Source organism: Formica exsecta, unplaced genomic scaffold (assembly GCF_003651465.1).
Source record: "Formica exsecta isolate Colony F162 unplaced genomic scaffold, ASM365146v1 scaffold82, whole genome shotgun sequence".
Lineage (NCBI taxonomy): Eukaryota > Metazoa > Arthropoda > Insecta > Hymenoptera > Formicidae > Formica > Formica exsecta.
The window spans coordinates 1654673-1673597 of record NW_021853592.1 but is presented as its reverse complement, the minus strand read 5'-3'; the positions used below and the strand labels follow the sequence as shown (position 1 = coordinate 1673597).

Here is an 18925-nt window from a genome sequence, read left to right as displayed (position 1 = left end):
TAATAACGCGAATCTGTGCATTGTTGATGTTATCATAAGTCCTTTCTCCCGGCGGTGTGCTGGGTAATAATATGTAGACGAAACAATACTGCTATGGAATTTCACGGTTTCTGAGTGAAGTGGAGATAACCTCGCTATTACGTTCACGGACCCGAACCGCGCGCTATTAAGAGGTTCCAGTGTATTAAGAAATCGGTCGACTTATTGTTAGCCGTTATTGAGAGATTCAATAATCTAAAATCTAAGCTATCTTAGTTGGACGGCTCATGTATAGATATATGATTTGCAATTGCGCGTGACTTGGTGCGAGACACAATCATGTTTCTTAATAAATCTACTTATATTTTTATATGAAATTATATATATATATATATTGTGTAAATATATTCCTTTCGTTATCCTGTACATAAAAATATAAAATAAAATTATATCTTATATCAAAATATATCTCTTATGATTTTATATTTTAATATTTTTATGATAAATAACTAGAAAAAGCAATTTATGTAAAAGGATATGTAAAAGGGATTTATTGGTCACTCGTGTGCACATATCGTTTACGTGTATATACATTTTCCATTGTTACAGCACGACATATGCTGTCCGAACGTGCATCAATGCAATATTTATTATATACTTCGGTACAATTTTGCATTTTATGGCAGAAATCTTTTTCCTATTTTCTTTTATTGTCTTCATAAAAATGTTATTTTTGTTCAATTCAAGATTGAATTGCATAGTAACAATTCATTATATGCTTATTAGATTCAACATTGACAATTATTTTCTAATTGATAATTAAGCGATGAAAAATCAATTTTAATTATTAATATAAATCTTATTATTAATATTTAACTATTATTATTTAACTATGAAATAAGATTATTTTTAATTAAAAAATAAGAAATTTGTGAAAGGCAAAAGATTGTGGAAATGTCGCACGAAACTAACGAATTTTGTAATGATAATACTTGTGCGATGCATTGATTTTTGTAAACTAATAATAGATGTGAAAAAGAGACTACATACTGATACAATAAAAAATATCGATAAATCAATAATAAATATATTGTTATGCATTATTTCATATAACAACAAAAACCGAAATTAATTATTCCCCAAAGAGCATTATATTTCATATATTAATAGTTTAAACTTTACTCTATCTTGAAGCTGTCTTGGTATCTGTAAGGTATCTTGAAGTTTATCACGTAACTTGCACTTTCACATTCATTATTGCATAGCGATGTATAAAAAGCCTGAATCTAACATATTTAGATTAATAAAAATTATATATTCTCTATATGTTCTGTTATTATGTAACATAACATGAAGCTCATGACAGCGAGACATGTTTTAAGTACGTAACTTTCTCTCGATTTGACGGCTTGTATTCTCTTACGCCATACGTAAGACTAATTCAAATAATAAATAATAATCGATGATTTAAATATTTTGATCATGTTGCATTATTTTATTTATGTACATAAAAGAAGCGATAAATAAAATTAAAATAAACGACATAAAGACTAATAGGTATTATTATATCGATTAATATTTGTTTCGATATATTTTCGTTGATTTAAGAATATTTTTTAAAAGATTACATATATATGTGTGTGTGTGTGTACGACATGTACACACGTTAAATTCCTCAAGAGGAACGGAGATAACTATGTCCATTGCATTGTTCTCATTCCGTGGCTGCTGTATTCGGTGAAACGCGGTAACGCCTTCCTAACATCTGGCCGTTACTATGAAATGTCAAACATTGCCCATTGGCATAACTCACTTGCAACTATCTTGATTACGAATATATGCTTTTCTGAAATTCCGTCGCGCATTCTGATCGTTAATGTGATATTGCGATGATGTTCAGTTGTTGGATCGACACATGATAATTCAATGGAGTAAAAGTAAATGCTAAAGAAATATATACACGTTCACACGCGCGTGTTATGTATTATGTATACATAACATATACATTATATATATAGTGCGTATTTTTTAAATATTTCTCAGATATGCAACTTATACAACTATATATTTATTATATTATTTCTGTTTCTTATATAAAGTTTATAATACAAGTTTATTACATAATATATATGCACAGAATAAAAATATAAAAATATTACGCTATCTTCTTTTACTTACTTTTTTACTTTATACATGATCACATAATTGCATAGTAAATATAAAAATTCATGCGAGAAAATATTAAGAATTTTAAAAATATGGTGATATTTGATAATAAGAGAATTTTGTATATACAAGAATTTTTAACTCTATTTAATAAAATATAATGATATTGATAATAAGAGATATTGTATATACAAAAATTTAACTGTATTTAATAGCTATTATTGATTATGGCAGTTATTAAATAATTCTGATTTCTTTTGGTTACAGAGAAACGACAATCTCGACTTATCTTTAAACATTCCGCAACATCATCAGACCTCGTATCATCACGACAGCTACAATATGTCTGACCAAGTGAGTTAATCGCTTGTTTATCGATAGCTTGCAATTTTATTTATATTAGAGTAACTGAAAGATTATTTTCATTTTTCTATATACATATATCTGGCGCTAGACTATGCGCGTTTCTCGATTCATAATTCGTGAATTTTACTGAAATTCGTTCTTTGCTATTGTGATTCTCCATTTATTCGCGCGAGCCGTAGTTAATCATTCGTGATTCGTGATTTGTCATCGTAGTGAACATAGTGTAATTTATCGCGATGTTTCCACAAGCATTTACGCAGGTGCTTCCGTCTAATTTCAATAAAATATAAATGACACAATGTCTTTATTTTGATTTCTTACTTCACAACATGATCCATACAAACCACAAATCGAATGCACTGATTCATGCCCTTTGAATTTATTGAAAAACTGCACCGGTGGCAAATTAACGTGAATGACGAATCATGAATGCGAATTTGACGAAATTTTTCTTTACAATTTTTCTCTATTATTTGTGAACTACATAACTCGCGAATCACACTTTGCGAATACGCGCATAATCTATAGCGCCAGCTTATTTTTTTATTATCAATTATATACATATATCAACTGCATTGCTTATTTCGCAAGAAGAGAAATCATTTATATAATGCATGAAAATTAAGCAATTCATCCGAAACTGTAATTACGACATATAAGTGAGATACAAAATGGAAATTGAAATAACGGAATCTGTCTTATAAGTCAGTGGGCCAGTTCAATGAAAATAATGATGAGCGGTTGAAAAAAAGATGTATGGATGTATGAAAATAATAATGAGCCATAAGAAAAAAAAATAGGAGGTGAAACTGAGAAATGTGTAAACCGTTGATAAAAAATGTGTATATCTATTATTTAATAATATCTAGTAATGCTCGATTATTGTACTTTTCTATATTCTTTAATGTAATGCTTTTGTTATATCCATTAGTAATGCCTAAGAAAAAATGCCTGCATTTTTACGTCTTGCAAAAATAGCAGATTGCTCAAAAAAAGATGAAAAGATATTTAAAAAAAAAAACCACTCTCTCGCCCATTAATACTGAATAATGTCATACAGTAATATCCAGTTACGAGGAATTGCTATGAAATATTTAACGTAATGTTCATCACAACGTCCAAGAAATGTTCAATATAAAGCCCACCTTTTAAAATTAAAAATAACTTGAAAGTAATAAAATAAAAAATAAAATAAAAACAATACCTAGTAATGTTTCGAACGTATATGCCCTCGGCAGTTTATTCTCCACATAGAACAGATATTGGCGATCAATTACAAAATATCAAATTTAAGTGGAGTGAATATTGACAATCAATTACGAAATATCAAATTTAATAGACAAGTTAATCGTTTTAATTTCATTAGAATAAAAATAATTCGGTATTATTTCCATCAAAATTTTTTTAAATTAATTCTTTTATTTCATCATTAAGAGATTCTTTATTAAGAGCTTTGATTTTGACTATTTGATTTGCAAAGCGATTTTGTTTAAATACGTCTAATTTAATGGAACGCCATTAAACGATCGCTTAAGAGAATCCGGACAAAGTGTTTTACTTTTTTATTGTCGATTTATACATTTTCCGATTTCTCTTCTCATTTAAACTATTTTGACTAAAAAACTAGATTAGCATTGCAATTTAATTTAATGGCCGGTTACGCTTATATGATTCAAAATAATCTGCTTTCGTAGCGCATTTTTTACGGTAACGAATTTAGAATAAATTAGACCTGTGGTCTAATCGTATATCGCGATCATGATAAAAAGAATATATTTGTGTAAAAAATATATATGAGAATAGAATAGAGAGCACACATGGAAAGTTAGTGAACGCAGTCATGTTCCGAGCGAATGTAGAAACTCATTCAATCAGTCGCCTGTCGCCCAATTCAATCTAAACGCCTGGTAATTGCCAATCTGCAATAAATAACCATCAAAATTTAATTTTGTTGTTTAGCGTTGTTTAAATTTTTTCATTTCAATTTTGCGATATTAGACATAGTAGATTGGTTGATAAGAAATGTCCTAATATTCCCGTAGAATAATTTATAACAATAGAATTTATGTATTTTTAGACTTTTTTTCATTGTTGCTTGTTCAATCGCATTTTTTCTATTATATTTATTAATTCACAATATATAGCAATCTCTCGTATCGACATCAAGATATTTGCTTTTTTCTCCGCAGCTGATCTCTTATTTCTATACTATCAATTTCTAAGACACTCGCAATCATATAATTTTACGCTTTCAATGATGATTGATATTCTAATAGCTATCAATTTTTATTTTTAAACTTTCTTTTTTAATGTTACAAGAGTGCTAACGTTTTGTTTCTGTCTAATATTACTTTTACTTTGAACATTGTATATACGAAAGAATTTATTGCACACAATCTGTATTGAAATAATATGCAATTTATATAGAAGAGGAGGGGAAGCGTGAGTTGCATAACCAGGAAACCATCTAAATAATATTTCTTCAGAAAGAAGAACCAAGTTGTGAGAGTCGCGCACAAGTTTTAACGAGATGGCGGAACGAGTTTAGTTCACAGCGAGGAAAAGAAAAACGACGATGACAACGACGACGACGAGGACGACGAAAGGAAGGATGATATTTCTTCGTGCTTCGCGCGTTTCATCAATAGTCCCAAACTATCACTATCCTTCTTTACCTCTTTTCTTCCTCTAATTCTGCATTTACCTGCGATTTGATATGCTTTGCGAATTTAATATCAATGTTAGAAGTGGAAGCAAAAACGGGCGATGATAAAGCGTAAAGTGTCCAACGGCATTGGGCACAATGAAATGTCGATAAACATTTAATTAACGATAATTTTGTATTGTAAATAATCGAAAATGCTCGGTTTTCGTGGTAGTTTGGCGTAATGATTAGGGCACTGCATACGAATTAGATCATAATTCCACCATGAGTATCGCGAGTAATAGTCTCACGAGCACGTAAACATAAAATGAATTTTGCGATAAACGATCCGCGGAATAGGTTGCAATAAAACAGTTAATGGCATGTATAAATCTGATTTATGCAACGACTGCCTCGTTCTATTGCATCACACGATCACGTGAATTACATGATGCAGTTATTCAGATACTGAATCAACACTATTGAATCGTCACTTAAGCACTTTACAATACTTTAATAATGTGGATATTTAATAAAATAAAATGGACGGAGACGTGGGAAATAGAGGAAAGGGGAGTAACATGATCAAATAGATAAGATATCGAATTATTAATTTTTGTAAAATAATAACGGATGACGAGAATGATGCTCAACTTAGAGGCTTTTGTAAATAATTTCTTGTTTAATTTTAATCTGTCAACGAAAATAGACAATATAATAAAAAATATATGTTGAATGTACCCGTATGTGTGTAGTTTTTTAGTGTTTGTTCATAGCGAATTACATAATTATAGTAAAAACTTTCACTATCTTTATGAAATCACTGTATAGTATAGCTGAAAATGCATATAATAACGTATTAATATTTTCCACATTTTATTTTTTACATATAACATTTTTTGATACAAATAAATGTAGTGACTGTAATAAATATTTGATTTAAATTGATATTTAAATTGATTTTAAATGCTTCTAAATAATTAATAATTATTTTTGTTTTAATATTTTAGTAATTTTTGGAGTCATATAAATATTTCGTGTTCTATTTTTTTTTTATTTGTATCTTTAAATATTATATCAAAATAATATAAAAAGCTTATTACAATAAATTTTTTGTTATAAAAAAATCAATTTTTAACTTAAAGCTCGGCTTTTTGTCTAAAAGTCATCTTATCTGCATATAGGAATACGATGACGAAATTGTCACGCCTTTAAAAAATCTAAATTTGAAAAAATTTTAATTTATTTATCAATTTTTCAATTATTACAAATGATAAACAAAGCTTTAGTGAATCTGAAAAAAATAGATTATTATTTTTACGTTATCATAGAAATAATGAAAAATCGATATACCTTAAAGTCGCCATCTTATTCCCATTTCCCCTATCTGTATTATAGCTACATCGACAATCGAGAGACAGGCATATTTCTTCAAAGGAAAATATTCTTCCTGATACTATTAAATTCAATTTTAAAACTTTTATTCCCTCTACCATCACGCGTACATTATGATAAATTAATTTTTCTTCCCCTTTGTGAAGGAGAATAAATTGCTAAAAGGATTCTGAACGATATAATGCTATTTATCATCCGTTATATAAAGGACAGTTAAAATTGATTCTCTGATTACATTTTTTTTTTTTTTTTAAATATATATATTATACATCGATTTCTCATTTTCGTTGAAAAGGAAGGAAAGGTCTTCTCCCTTTTATTTTTATCTCTGTTTCGATCGTTAATGTTAAGAAGAAGGAACCAAAAGAAATATCTTTTCATTAACAATATCTTGCTAAGGAGGGAAAGTTGTTTGCAAATCTGCAAACATATTTTATTTTATAAGGCAATATATGTACTTTTTGCTTTTTATGGAGTTTGTAACGATCAAATTTATAATTTATTTGTTTCAGACGTTTCATACACCGAGTTTCGGTGATGAGGACTTTGATATACCAACCATCCATCCTCATTCGCATCAGCAACAACAACAACAGCAACATCAACAACAACAGCAACATCAACAGCAACAGCAACATCAACAACAACAGCAACATCAACAGCAACAGCAACAGCAACAGCAACATCAACATCAACAACAGCATCAACAACAGCATCAACAACAACATCAACAACACGACTCCATGCAAGCATATGGTCAGCCACAGGTATGCTTCAATGACGATTCGACAGGTATTGAAATCGTAAAATTTAATATATACCTACATACATATATTCCTGTACGTACTTATTTATCAAATTAGCAACGTACACGAACACATATTTTGTATGCGTATAGTGTTCGTTGCTTTTCGCTCAAAATGAAAAATATCAGACAAAAAGTTTGTAGGCTTAAGATGTGTTCTTAGTTAAGATGTGCAAACACAAATTCTCTCTTACATAAAATTTTTTTATCAAATGAGAAGCTTTTTACGCCTAATATGCACTTATATACATACATACATTTCTCACAGATGTATATTCGCGAGCAATGTACACAAGCAATACTTGAGTACGCGGATAAATATTTTATACACGAACAATGTCTATTGTCTTGCACGAAGTGGAAAATATTAAATAAAAATCTGTAAAGTTTAGTATATACCTATGTATAAAATCTGCGAACAATACATATGCTTCATTTTTATGCTACAAGTGCTGAGAGTGTTTGATTAATTAATTAAAAAAAATCTTTGTCACGATTGGTCAAACACTTCCAGCACTTGTAGCACCAAACAAACGCAATCGTTAATGATGTCCATACCATAGTATGTGTGTGTGTGTATATATATATATATGTGTGTGTGTCTAAAGAATATGTGTGTGTGTGTGTGTGTGTGTGTGCGCGTGCGTGCGTGTGCGTGTGTGTGTGTGTGTGTATTCTAAATTGTACATTTACAAATGAAAATTAAAAATATTCTTTAGGAATCAACTTTATAATAGAAAATATATTCTTGTATTAAATAGGACATGATTATGATAACAAGCCTGGTGCATGGCGCGAAAGAGACAACAATGATAAAGGATTTAAAGAAAAAAGTGGCTTCAGAGATGATAGTAAGGATAGAGACTGGAATCGTTATAGCGATAGAGGAAGAAGCAAAGATCGGGATGGGGACCGTATATATATATATATATATATATATATATATATATATATATATATATATATATATATATATATATATATATATATATATATATATATATATATATATATATATATATATATATATATATATATATATATATATATATATATATATATATATATATATATATATATATATATATATATATATATATATATATATATATATATATATATATATATATATATATATATATATATATATATATATATATATATATATATATATATATATGGTATTGGTATTAAGTCTGATAAGGTTGCTGATAAGGGCAAATGGTTTAGAGGTTTGAGAAGTTGAGTCGAAAAGCCATTTTAGTTCACATATAGTTGCGTTTGTGTGAATAACGTGATTTATACATTGAGTATTGTATGGATAGTGTTTTTCGTTCATTTACTCGTTATGTGCCTTTAACAAAATTTAAGGGAAACTCTGTTTGACCCCGAAAATATTTTTACTGCCTTCTTCATAATTAAAATAAACTCTTAAGGTTTGGTTAAAAAATACTTTATGTAAAAGGATTTGTTTGCAGACACATCTCAATTTATAGATTTTTGTCTAGTGTTCTTTTATTTCGAGCGAAAATATAATAGACGTTATCTACATACGAAATATTTATATAGTCTATAAAGGTAAAAAAATATGATTTTTTCAAATCAAACAATTTAAAATTTTTTTGGGAACATAACAATTAATTGTAAATATGGATGGAAAACATTGCCTGTTGTTGCTACACAATTCGTGGATAGTGATTGTGGATATCATCTACAAACTGTTCATAGATAGTGTGTACGCAGATGTGTACTACGTTTAACAACGCATAATAATATACACACGCTATTACGCGTTGGAGATATGGAAAAAAATGTCGGAATGATGTATCGACCATTTAACAACTTCCGCGTTCGAGCATTATTCATGTAACGTTCAAGACATTATTTTTAGATGTACACTCATCGTGTCTTTTCTCTCTCTCCCTTTAACTTCAAGATGAAGAGATACAGAAATATTCAAACACACACACAGTAGAAATTCTATGATCTTTATCGGAGAGAAAAAACTTCGAGGAAATTAATTCTCGTGATGATTTTTAATGATTTTCAACCATGATATTTATATTAATATCATCAAAAAAAATGTTGTATGTTTTGAATAATTACATAGCTGATGTTTTTATTATGCATATTTAAATTAAAAGTAAAAAAAATTGAATAATATTATCGAACCGATGATAATTAAAAGTTTTTTTTATAAATAATGTAGTTCTGTTTTATGTATTAGTATTATTAGCATTTTATGTATGTTAAATTATTATAGATGATGCAAGGTAATGGTATGCAGCAATCACCAGATAATCTGAATCTGGATGCTAATGGATACCAGCAACAACTCTATTTACAGCAAGAACATTCGATGCAACAAATTAATGTCAGGTAAATATGATTAAAAAATCTCCGAATATTTAGTCACATATATAAAACGAGACAAATTAACATAATCACGTTTCAATTCATTTTTTAATCATCTGCACAATAATACATAAAGAATCAAGAAATGTCATTAGTTAATCGAAATCGTGAAATAATTAATTTGTTAGTCAAAAGTACATACATTAAATATTGTCAATAAAGAAATATTAACAACAATCTCTTACGCCTCTTGAAGAAATCTATAATCTATAAGTTTCTATGCAGAAAATATTCAAACAAATACTAGTAACAGTAGAAAAAGATACGAAAGAGTACATAGTTTAAATATAAAGATAGAACAATGATTGAAAAATTTTGTAAAATTATTAGAATCCAGAAAAAAGAAGAATCATATGCAATCTTATAACTTGGGAAATTCGGCGAAAATTCTACGAATAGAAGATAGCATTAAATTAGCGATATATTTCCTTGTGTGTGATATATAAGGGAAGCATCATGCCTTATCGCGGCGTACTATTTGCATAACTCCAAATTATAGAAGTTTGTCTTACTTTGTTATTGCATGTTGTTTCGCAGCAATTTCAAAAGCCAATTTTAATCGCCGTACTTATAATACATCGTATATTATGCACAATTAGAAATATTTATCTTGTGATCATTTTACAGTATAATAATATGTAAGACAAGCAGAGAAGAGAAGCCCCGCGCGTTATCGCGTATCGTGCGACATAGGCGCGGTGCATAACTATAACACGAGGTTTAAAATTCACTCCTCAAAAATGCAATTTCGGAAAGTAATATTATCATACATGAATAGATTTATCGATAAATACTCTTTGTTTTTTGATGTAATACAAATTTTAAAATTTGCGAAAATAATAATGAAAGATATGAATATGTTGAAAAATATAATGTTTTCGAAAACTCTAAATATATAGCTATGAAGTATATAAAAAGTCATAAAACTTTTGTTTAAAATATTTTTTTATATATCGTGCAGTTTTCATAATATTCAATTAAAATTATGTATACTGAATCCACTTCGAAGAATTACTTCAACCTCTAAACATGCGAGAATATTTATATAAAAAAAACCTGTAATTATATAATACCAAATCAGAACCTGTTATTACGTAATCGTACGATTGCAATTTAGATCGTCGAGATCTTTTTTTAGTGAACTAATGTATTCCGAAATGGAAAGATGACAGGATATCTTTTTAATTCTTCGCTCTTTGTTCAGAGATATCTCAGAGTATCAAGTAAGCATACTATAATTATCGAATTATATATATACACTGCATCTTGTACACTGTAATCAATCTGATTAGAGAGAGAAAAATGCATTGAATAAAAATATTAGACTTATACACGCGCTATCATCAATTCCATGAATCAAAGCAAATATATTGCCAAGAGTTATCTACGTGCAATTATCTTATGTGCATAACATGACGCATAGACTAATCAAGCTCTTATATAGAATGTTGTATTATGTAGTGAGATGTATAAACAAACTTCGTAAACAGATGAACAGAGATAGCATCAACAATTAATAATATGCAACGATAATTGTGTGTGTGACTATAGCTTAACAATTATAAACATAATTAGCGCAAATTCCATAAAATATTAAAAAGAAACTTTATTACGAAATACAAAGCGGCGTCAAATAAAGAAAAAAAAATTGGAAACTTATTTTTCAACGAATTTTTTTCGATATTATTAACTTTATGATATTACAACATTGTAATATCATAAAGTTACGGTCTCTTTACTGCATAATATTATATTTATAAAAATAAAATCTTACAACGATGTTCAGCTGATAGGGAAGATAATGAAAATAAGTACCAAGTCGAATTAGGAAGAGTATAGAAGGCAAATAATATAGAGTAGATCGTAAATAATCCGTGACATAGCCCGACTATATCTCAAAAGTTATTCAATTAGCTTTAAATAGTGAAAATATACTTTAGCCATATACTTATTTATCTTCTTTGGCAGCGTCGTCTTTTGAACTTCGCTCTCAATGTTAAGATTTACGTCGCGATTTGCCATTGTATTATATATTCACAAACTCAATTAATGCTCTTAAACTTTTAATTAAAATCTTAACGCTGTACATGAAGGAATAGTCTGCATTTTCTTTCTATCCGAGAATTAAATTTAACGTTTGTGATATCACTTGCAAATTTATGATTATGTTTTGAGAATCTCGAAAAACATAACAATAACGAATAAACATATAATGAGAATCAACAATACTCGCATTAACAGTCTAATTTACAATTCTAAATTACTCGTGAGCAGATTTAATTTCTTATGTCACATCTCTACTACTATAATTATCTCTCTTCTCTATCTAGAAAAAGTATTTTAGAAGCAAATTTTTTTTTTATCTGTTCACAGCTCCGCATATGGCAGCTCCCAAGATTCATATGCAACAATGAATTCTTCGCGTCAACAACAACACAGTGGTCAACAATTGTTGATGTTACAACAGCAACAACAGCAGCAGCAGCAGCAGCAAGTTCAAATGCAACATATACAGTACATGCATTCCCAGCAGCAACTGCAACAACAACAACAACAACAGCAACAACAACAAATACAATATAGAAGTGTGGTCAACAATTGTTGATGTTACAACAGCAACAACAGCAGCAGCAGCAGCAGCAAGTTCAAATGCAACATATACAGTACATGCATTCCCAGCAGCAACTGCAACAACAACAACAGCAACAACAACAAATACAATATAGAAGCCCGACCGGAGGCAGTCCGACTGCTATGCAAGTGAATAATATCACGGAAACAAATAACAATACTACAACCAGTGAAGATAGCGATGACAGCACTCCGCATTCCGGGATGGTAAGTCAAATTACATATGATATTTATGTACTAGTTGTTACTCGCGTAATTTGCCAATAAATAATAAATAGCAATTTCTAAATTTTTTGGCATTTTACTAAAACAAGCGCGCGCTTTGAAGTCTCCTAAATATTTTTTTATTCCAGATTACGGTGATCAAGCGTGAGCCACCGTCGCCAGAAGCGGCTGATGCTGGAGCGAAAAATCAAAGAAAAGCAAAAGCACAAAAGAAAAAAAAGAAAAGAGATCCTAACGAACCACAAAAGTAAGTAACAATATTGTTTTTATACAATAATAAAAAAATTAAATTGGCATATAATTTGAAGAATCTCGTTTCAAAGACATGCGACTATGAAAGATTTGCGAAAATACTATTACATATACAATGTTTCTTCCTTTTTTTATCTTTAATAATGTATTATTGCATTATTTTATTTTATATTATATTATAATTTTTTATTATAATAAATCAAATAATTAAATAACTGGGGGATTCGCGTATAGATACAATACGGTTCTTCTTGCTGTTGCTGCGCATAACTTGATGTAAGACATTACTGTGTCTCAATATATGTATAGTATGCGTGCGCACAAGCGCATAAATTTCAATATGGTGCCTACTCCCATCTAGAATCCTAAATAAATAGAGAAGCGGGTGCGGCATGGCGATTTCTGATTGGTCGTTCCTCCACCTGATTAAGGCAGCCATATTGAGCTCATAGCAGACGACATGCTGCTACTCAGCATTTTCAGCTGGCATTTAATGCTTATCATCATTTTCAATTGTCAGCATTCAATCACTACATTTATTTAATAAAAAAATATAAAGACTGCAGCATGAGTACTAATATTTTGACTGTTATTATGTCATTCATATCTGGATGACGCGTAACTTTCTGTACGGTGGATGACGGCTTTATTTATCCGATTAAGAATGATTTTATTAAGTATTTATAAAAATTAAGTATAATAAAATAATTAGATGCGTCAAAGCAAAATAACAAAACAAAACTATTTTTGAAACATTATTAAAATATTTTATCATAAGATTATCACGAAAGAACGCGATTCCGGTCTTTGGAATGTTTTCTTTTTTGGATTATTATAATTGTATAATATGTATGTTTTTATATTAATGAGAACATAATATTATATGTTCTATAATATATGTTTTTTATTATTAATGAGAGCATAATATTAAAAATTATATTAAAAATTATATGCATTTTAAATACAATTACTTTTCTAGATCTTATATGTTGGCATTTTATGATTTTCAGACCAGTATCGGCATATGCCCTTTTCTTCAGAGACACTCAGGCAGTGATTAAGGGTAAACATCCAAATGCCAGCTTTGGTGAAGTATCCAAGATTGTTGCATCAATGTGGGATGCATTGGATGTTGAGCATAAAAATGTAAGTATTACAATTTTAATAGTCATATTTTTAGGTACCATTGATAATTATATCAAGTATTTTTCTGTAATTACAATGAATGTCATTGATATTATTATTATGGATTTAATAAATTTTAATGCTATAATTGCTGAAAATTAACATAAATTTTTATGTAGTATTATAAAAAGAAAACCGAGGCAGCTAAGAAGGAATATCTGAAAGCTCTCGCGGCATACAGAGCATCGCTGGTGAGCAAAGGAGCAGGTGAAAATGAACAGAAACAACAAGTACAACAGCCACAGCAACAAATGCAATACAGTGGATACGTACTAATATTTTGACTGTTATTATGTCATTCATATCTGGATGACGCGTAACTTTCCGTACGGTGGATGACGGCTTTATTTATCCGATTAAGAATGATTTTATTAAGTATTTATAAAAATTAAGTATAATAAAATAATTAGATGCGTCAAAGCAAAATAACAAAACAAAACTATTTTTGAAACATTATTAAAATATTTTATCATAAGATTATCACGAAAGAACGCGATTCCGGTCTTTGGAATGTTTTCTTTTTTGGATTATTATAATTGTATAATATGTATGTTTTTATATTAATGAGAACATAATATTATATGTTCTATAATATATGTTTTTTATTATTAATGAGAGCATAATATTAAAAATTATATGCATTTTAAATACAATTACTTTTCTAGATCTTATATGTTGGCATTTTATGATTTTCAGACCAGTATCGGCATATGCCCTTTTCTTCAGAGACACTCAGGCAGTGATTAAGGGTAAACATCCAAATGCCAGCTTTGGTGAAGTATCCAAGATTGTTGCATCAATGTGGGATGCATTGGATGTTGAGCATAAAAATGTAAGTATTACAATTTTAATAGTCATATTTTTAGGTACCATTGATAATTATATCAAGTATTTTTCTGTAATTACAATGAATGTCATTGATATTATTATTATGGATTTAATAAATTTTAATGCTATAATTGCTGAAAATTAACATAAATTTTTATGTAGTATTATAAAAAGAAAACCGAGGCAGCTAAGAAGGAATATCTGAAAGCTCTCGCGGCATACAGAGCATCGCTGGTGAGCAAAGGAGCAGGTGAAAATGAACAGAAACAACAAGTACAACAGCCACAGCAACAAATGCAATACAGTGGATACACGGGCTATGCCAGCAACAATGCGCAAGGAAATGTAACTTATCAGATCTATAGTCCCCAGCATCAACCTTCGTCGCCTCAACAGCAACAGCAGCAGCAGCAACAGCAGATGGCTATTAATAAAAAATCACCCCATCATTTAGCGATGCAAGGAAATCATCAACAACAGGTATTTTTAAACAAATATAACATAGAATTTCTAAAAGAAACATGCATAATAGAGATAGATATATTTTTGATAAAATTATAACGTATGTTATTACATGTACGTTGTTTTTACAACTATACATGTAATTTTATATTTGTTTTTATAGAAGAAATATGTTGCATGCAAAAATTCTAATACATAAATATTTTATTAGCATATTATCCATCACTTCTAAATAAAGCAATCGTCGTTTTGTCTGTCATGCAATTATACATAATAAGTAAAATATTGTTTGTATAAAACTTTTTACTTTTATATTATTGTTTTTTTATAGGGTTTAATGGGCAATGTAATGGTACCACCACATATGACGCAACAACAACAGCAGCATATACAACAACAGATCTCACAACAGCAATACATGCAGGTATAAGTAGATTTATATTTTTCCCTAGTTGAAATAATTTTACAACTTCTTTGTGAAATTGGAAATGATTGTAATATTTTTTTTCTTTTTCATTTTACAAAGTATTTGGGTTTTTATTGTGTCGAGCAGTGTGATACTGTGTTACAATTGTGTACTCTATGTTGAGAACGGTGTTACACTGTATCATCTGCGTAACTTGCTAGAAAACATATAGAATAATGTAGCTATGTAGTGTATCGTTGCTGGAAAACTATCATGGTCCGCCTCGCGTAAAATTGTTACACAGGAATTTGATACGATACACAGTTGTATCTCTTGATATGATACGACTTAATGAGTCGTGTACTTTATGATACTTATGATATATATATTATATTATATTAAAATACTTTTAATACATATTAAATTATATTTCTTGAATGTAATGATAAAACAATTAAATCTTAATGGCATAGTCTTAATGAAATAATTGTATGCCTTTACATTTTTATTATATTTTACAATATTCTATAAGGTAGTATATTTATAGGTATCTCAGCAACAAGTACAGCAAGTACAACAACAACAGCAGCAACAAATGATACATATGAGTCCATCTAGAGCAGAGTATATAAAAGAGGATTTATCGATTAAATCTGAAACTTTGTCGAGTTGCTCCTCGCCAGTGAATGCACAAGTGGCTATGACGGGACAAGGACCATCACCTTGTATACATCAAGGATGTCCCAACCCTGCTATATCCAATAACGAATGGGAAGACGAATATTGCAGTAATGAATGTGTTGTCAGCCATTGCAGGTTTGCGTGAGCATTATATTCAATTTTTCTACTTTAGATTAATTTCTATATTTTATGGAAGGAAACATGAAATGAGCAATTGTGCTTTAAAACATTTTGCTATATATTTTTATTCTCTATTTTGTTACGATATATTCAGAGAATATATATATTTTGCAATATATTTTTGATTTATAGATTATTTGTATACTTCTAATCTATAACTTCTTTCTTTATTTTATATTTATCTATTTTATTATCTATTTCAGAGATGTATTTAACACATGGGTATCATCAAATCAAAATCCTCAACAAAACTATTCCACAGTTAAATAAGTGTTTTGCAAAAGATGACAGCATCAACTAATGGCCTCACAATAATAATGGCCCATTATTAATTTGTAAAGTAAGATATTTAAATAAAGATATAGAAATAGATATTTAAACATATACATACACACACACATATATACATGTATGTATGTATGTATATATGTATGTATGTATGTATAAACAGGGTGGGCCACTTAACTTTATGATATAAATTATTTCTATTATGCATGTAGTTACCGAAAGAGGTTTCCAAAAAAGTTTCATAATTTCAGAAGGAAAATATGATTTATGCAAACAGGTCTTTTTACATGCGATTTTTATCATATGTCAACATTATCTCCATTTTTTTAATAGGATCATATATCCTTTCTTACATAAATCAATTCTTTTCATCATTCTACACATGAAAGTATTAAGATAAAAATTATCACTCTTCTAATTATTAATTTTTTGATAATTCTACCTTAATATTTTTATCTGTGAAATATTGAGAAAAGTCGATTTATATAAATCGATATATAAGATTATAAAAAAAATATATGATCTTATTTAAAAAATGAAAATAATGTTAAAATATCGTTAAAAACGCATGTTATAAGAAATCTATTATACGCATTACATTTTCCTCCTAAAACTATGAAACTTATGTTAAAAATATTTTTCGATAACTGCATACATAACAAAATAATTTAGCCATAAAATTAGATGCCCCTATCCTGTGTATATAAATATATAGATATATGTTTGTATATGTATGTAAGTATATATGCATACATGTATATATAAGTTGATAAATGACAACTTTTTCAAGTGTCAAAGCTATTTGTGCAATGCAAATACAACACTAAAAAGGTTGATAGATCATAATATACAAATATATGGTAATAATATACAGATGTTTTGTGCCGTATATGCGTGCCAATAAGCGAGCGAGCAAGAAAGAGGAAAAAAGAAGAAAAGATTGAAGAAGTAAGGAGAGACAGAGAAAGAGATGTGAAGTAAAATTGTTTCTTCTTAGAAAGAAAACTTGAAATGTAAATTATTGAAAAGCCTTATTCAAAAACTCATTCAATACTCTGGCCAATTACTCTGGTCCTCATTTGTAACAAATGTATTGCAACTTGAGTAATTTATGAATAAGTGCATTTATACACACACGCTTATACACACACACACACACACACACACACTTATTAGATGTCAGTGATAATCATCGTTTTTATACTCTCAGATACTCCTTACTAACAACCAAGGCGTGCCAATTGTACAGACATGTTTCTTTTCTGATATTGTACAGGTGATGTCACAGTTTTCTATAATTCATTGGCGAAATAAACAAAGACTAGTTTTTTAAATATAATTATCTCAACTGTATTTCTAAATTTTTAGAAATCATAATTATGACATAATCAACAAATAACACAGTACAAGCAAATGAAAGCAGCATGACAGGTTTAAATAAGTCTCTGCACTATGTTCAATATATGTTTTGTTCATAATATTAGGGCAATGACCGAAGGTGGAAGGAGAATTTATGTAGCATATTTTATATTATGTATCATGGCCAGTAATTTTTGTATGTTTTATTTTAATACATGGAGTTTTGAAAAAATGTACACATTTATTTTTTATTAGGCACATACATATTTTTAATTGCTTGTAATGATTATTTGTTCAACCATCAACTGGCCAGCAAGTTTTATGCGGCTTTCTGCTGCGTTCTCTGTAAAAATTGTACAAACTTTTTTGATCACCTAATAATTAACGATATATATTGACCATTTTTCCAATATAATTCCAATTCATTGCATATGTAATTTCTGAGAAAAAAGTTAGACTCCCATACATATATTTTGTGTGTTGCATTACATATTATATTTTCTTTCTATGACAGTATAAAAAATTTGATTTATTTTGCATAGTATATTTCAATCTCTATGTTGTCCCTTCTGCAAGAAAGTTTATCATTCCATTTCATCCAATATGGAATACAATAGACTGATAAACACGTGCAAAGCATCTATAATCATATAATAAC

General features: G+C 28.9%; 1 protein-coding gene across 1 annotated transcript in view; it reads left to right on the top strand.

The window, feature by feature from the left end:
- The window catches only part of LOC115244563 (putative mediator of RNA polymerase II transcription subunit 26), an 80258-nt gene extending 61758 nt beyond the window's left edge, over window positions 1–18500 (top strand). Inside the window, exons 3-14 of the mRNA XM_029822286.1 lie at window positions 2413–2499; window positions 7063–7317; window positions 9619–9734; window positions 12144–12357; window positions 12396–12413; window positions 12450–12608; window positions 12755–12873; window positions 13889–14024; window positions 15054–15371; window positions 15685–15777; window positions 16307–16575; window positions 16824–18500. Coding sequence (XP_029678146.1) covers window positions 2413–2499; window positions 7063–7317; window positions 9619–9734; window positions 12144–12357; window positions 12396–12413; window positions 12450–12608; window positions 12755–12873; window positions 13889–14024; window positions 15054–15371; window positions 15685–15777; window positions 16307–16575; window positions 16824–16890 — 1851 coding nt within the window. The 3' untranslated portion in view covers window positions 16891–18500. The remainder of the gene's footprint in view (window positions 1–2412; window positions 2500–7062; window positions 7318–9618; window positions 9735–12143; window positions 12358–12395; window positions 12414–12449; window positions 12609–12754; window positions 12874–13888; window positions 14025–15053; window positions 15372–15684; window positions 15778–16306; window positions 16576–16823) is intronic.
- Window positions 18501–18925: the final 425 nt, after the last annotated feature.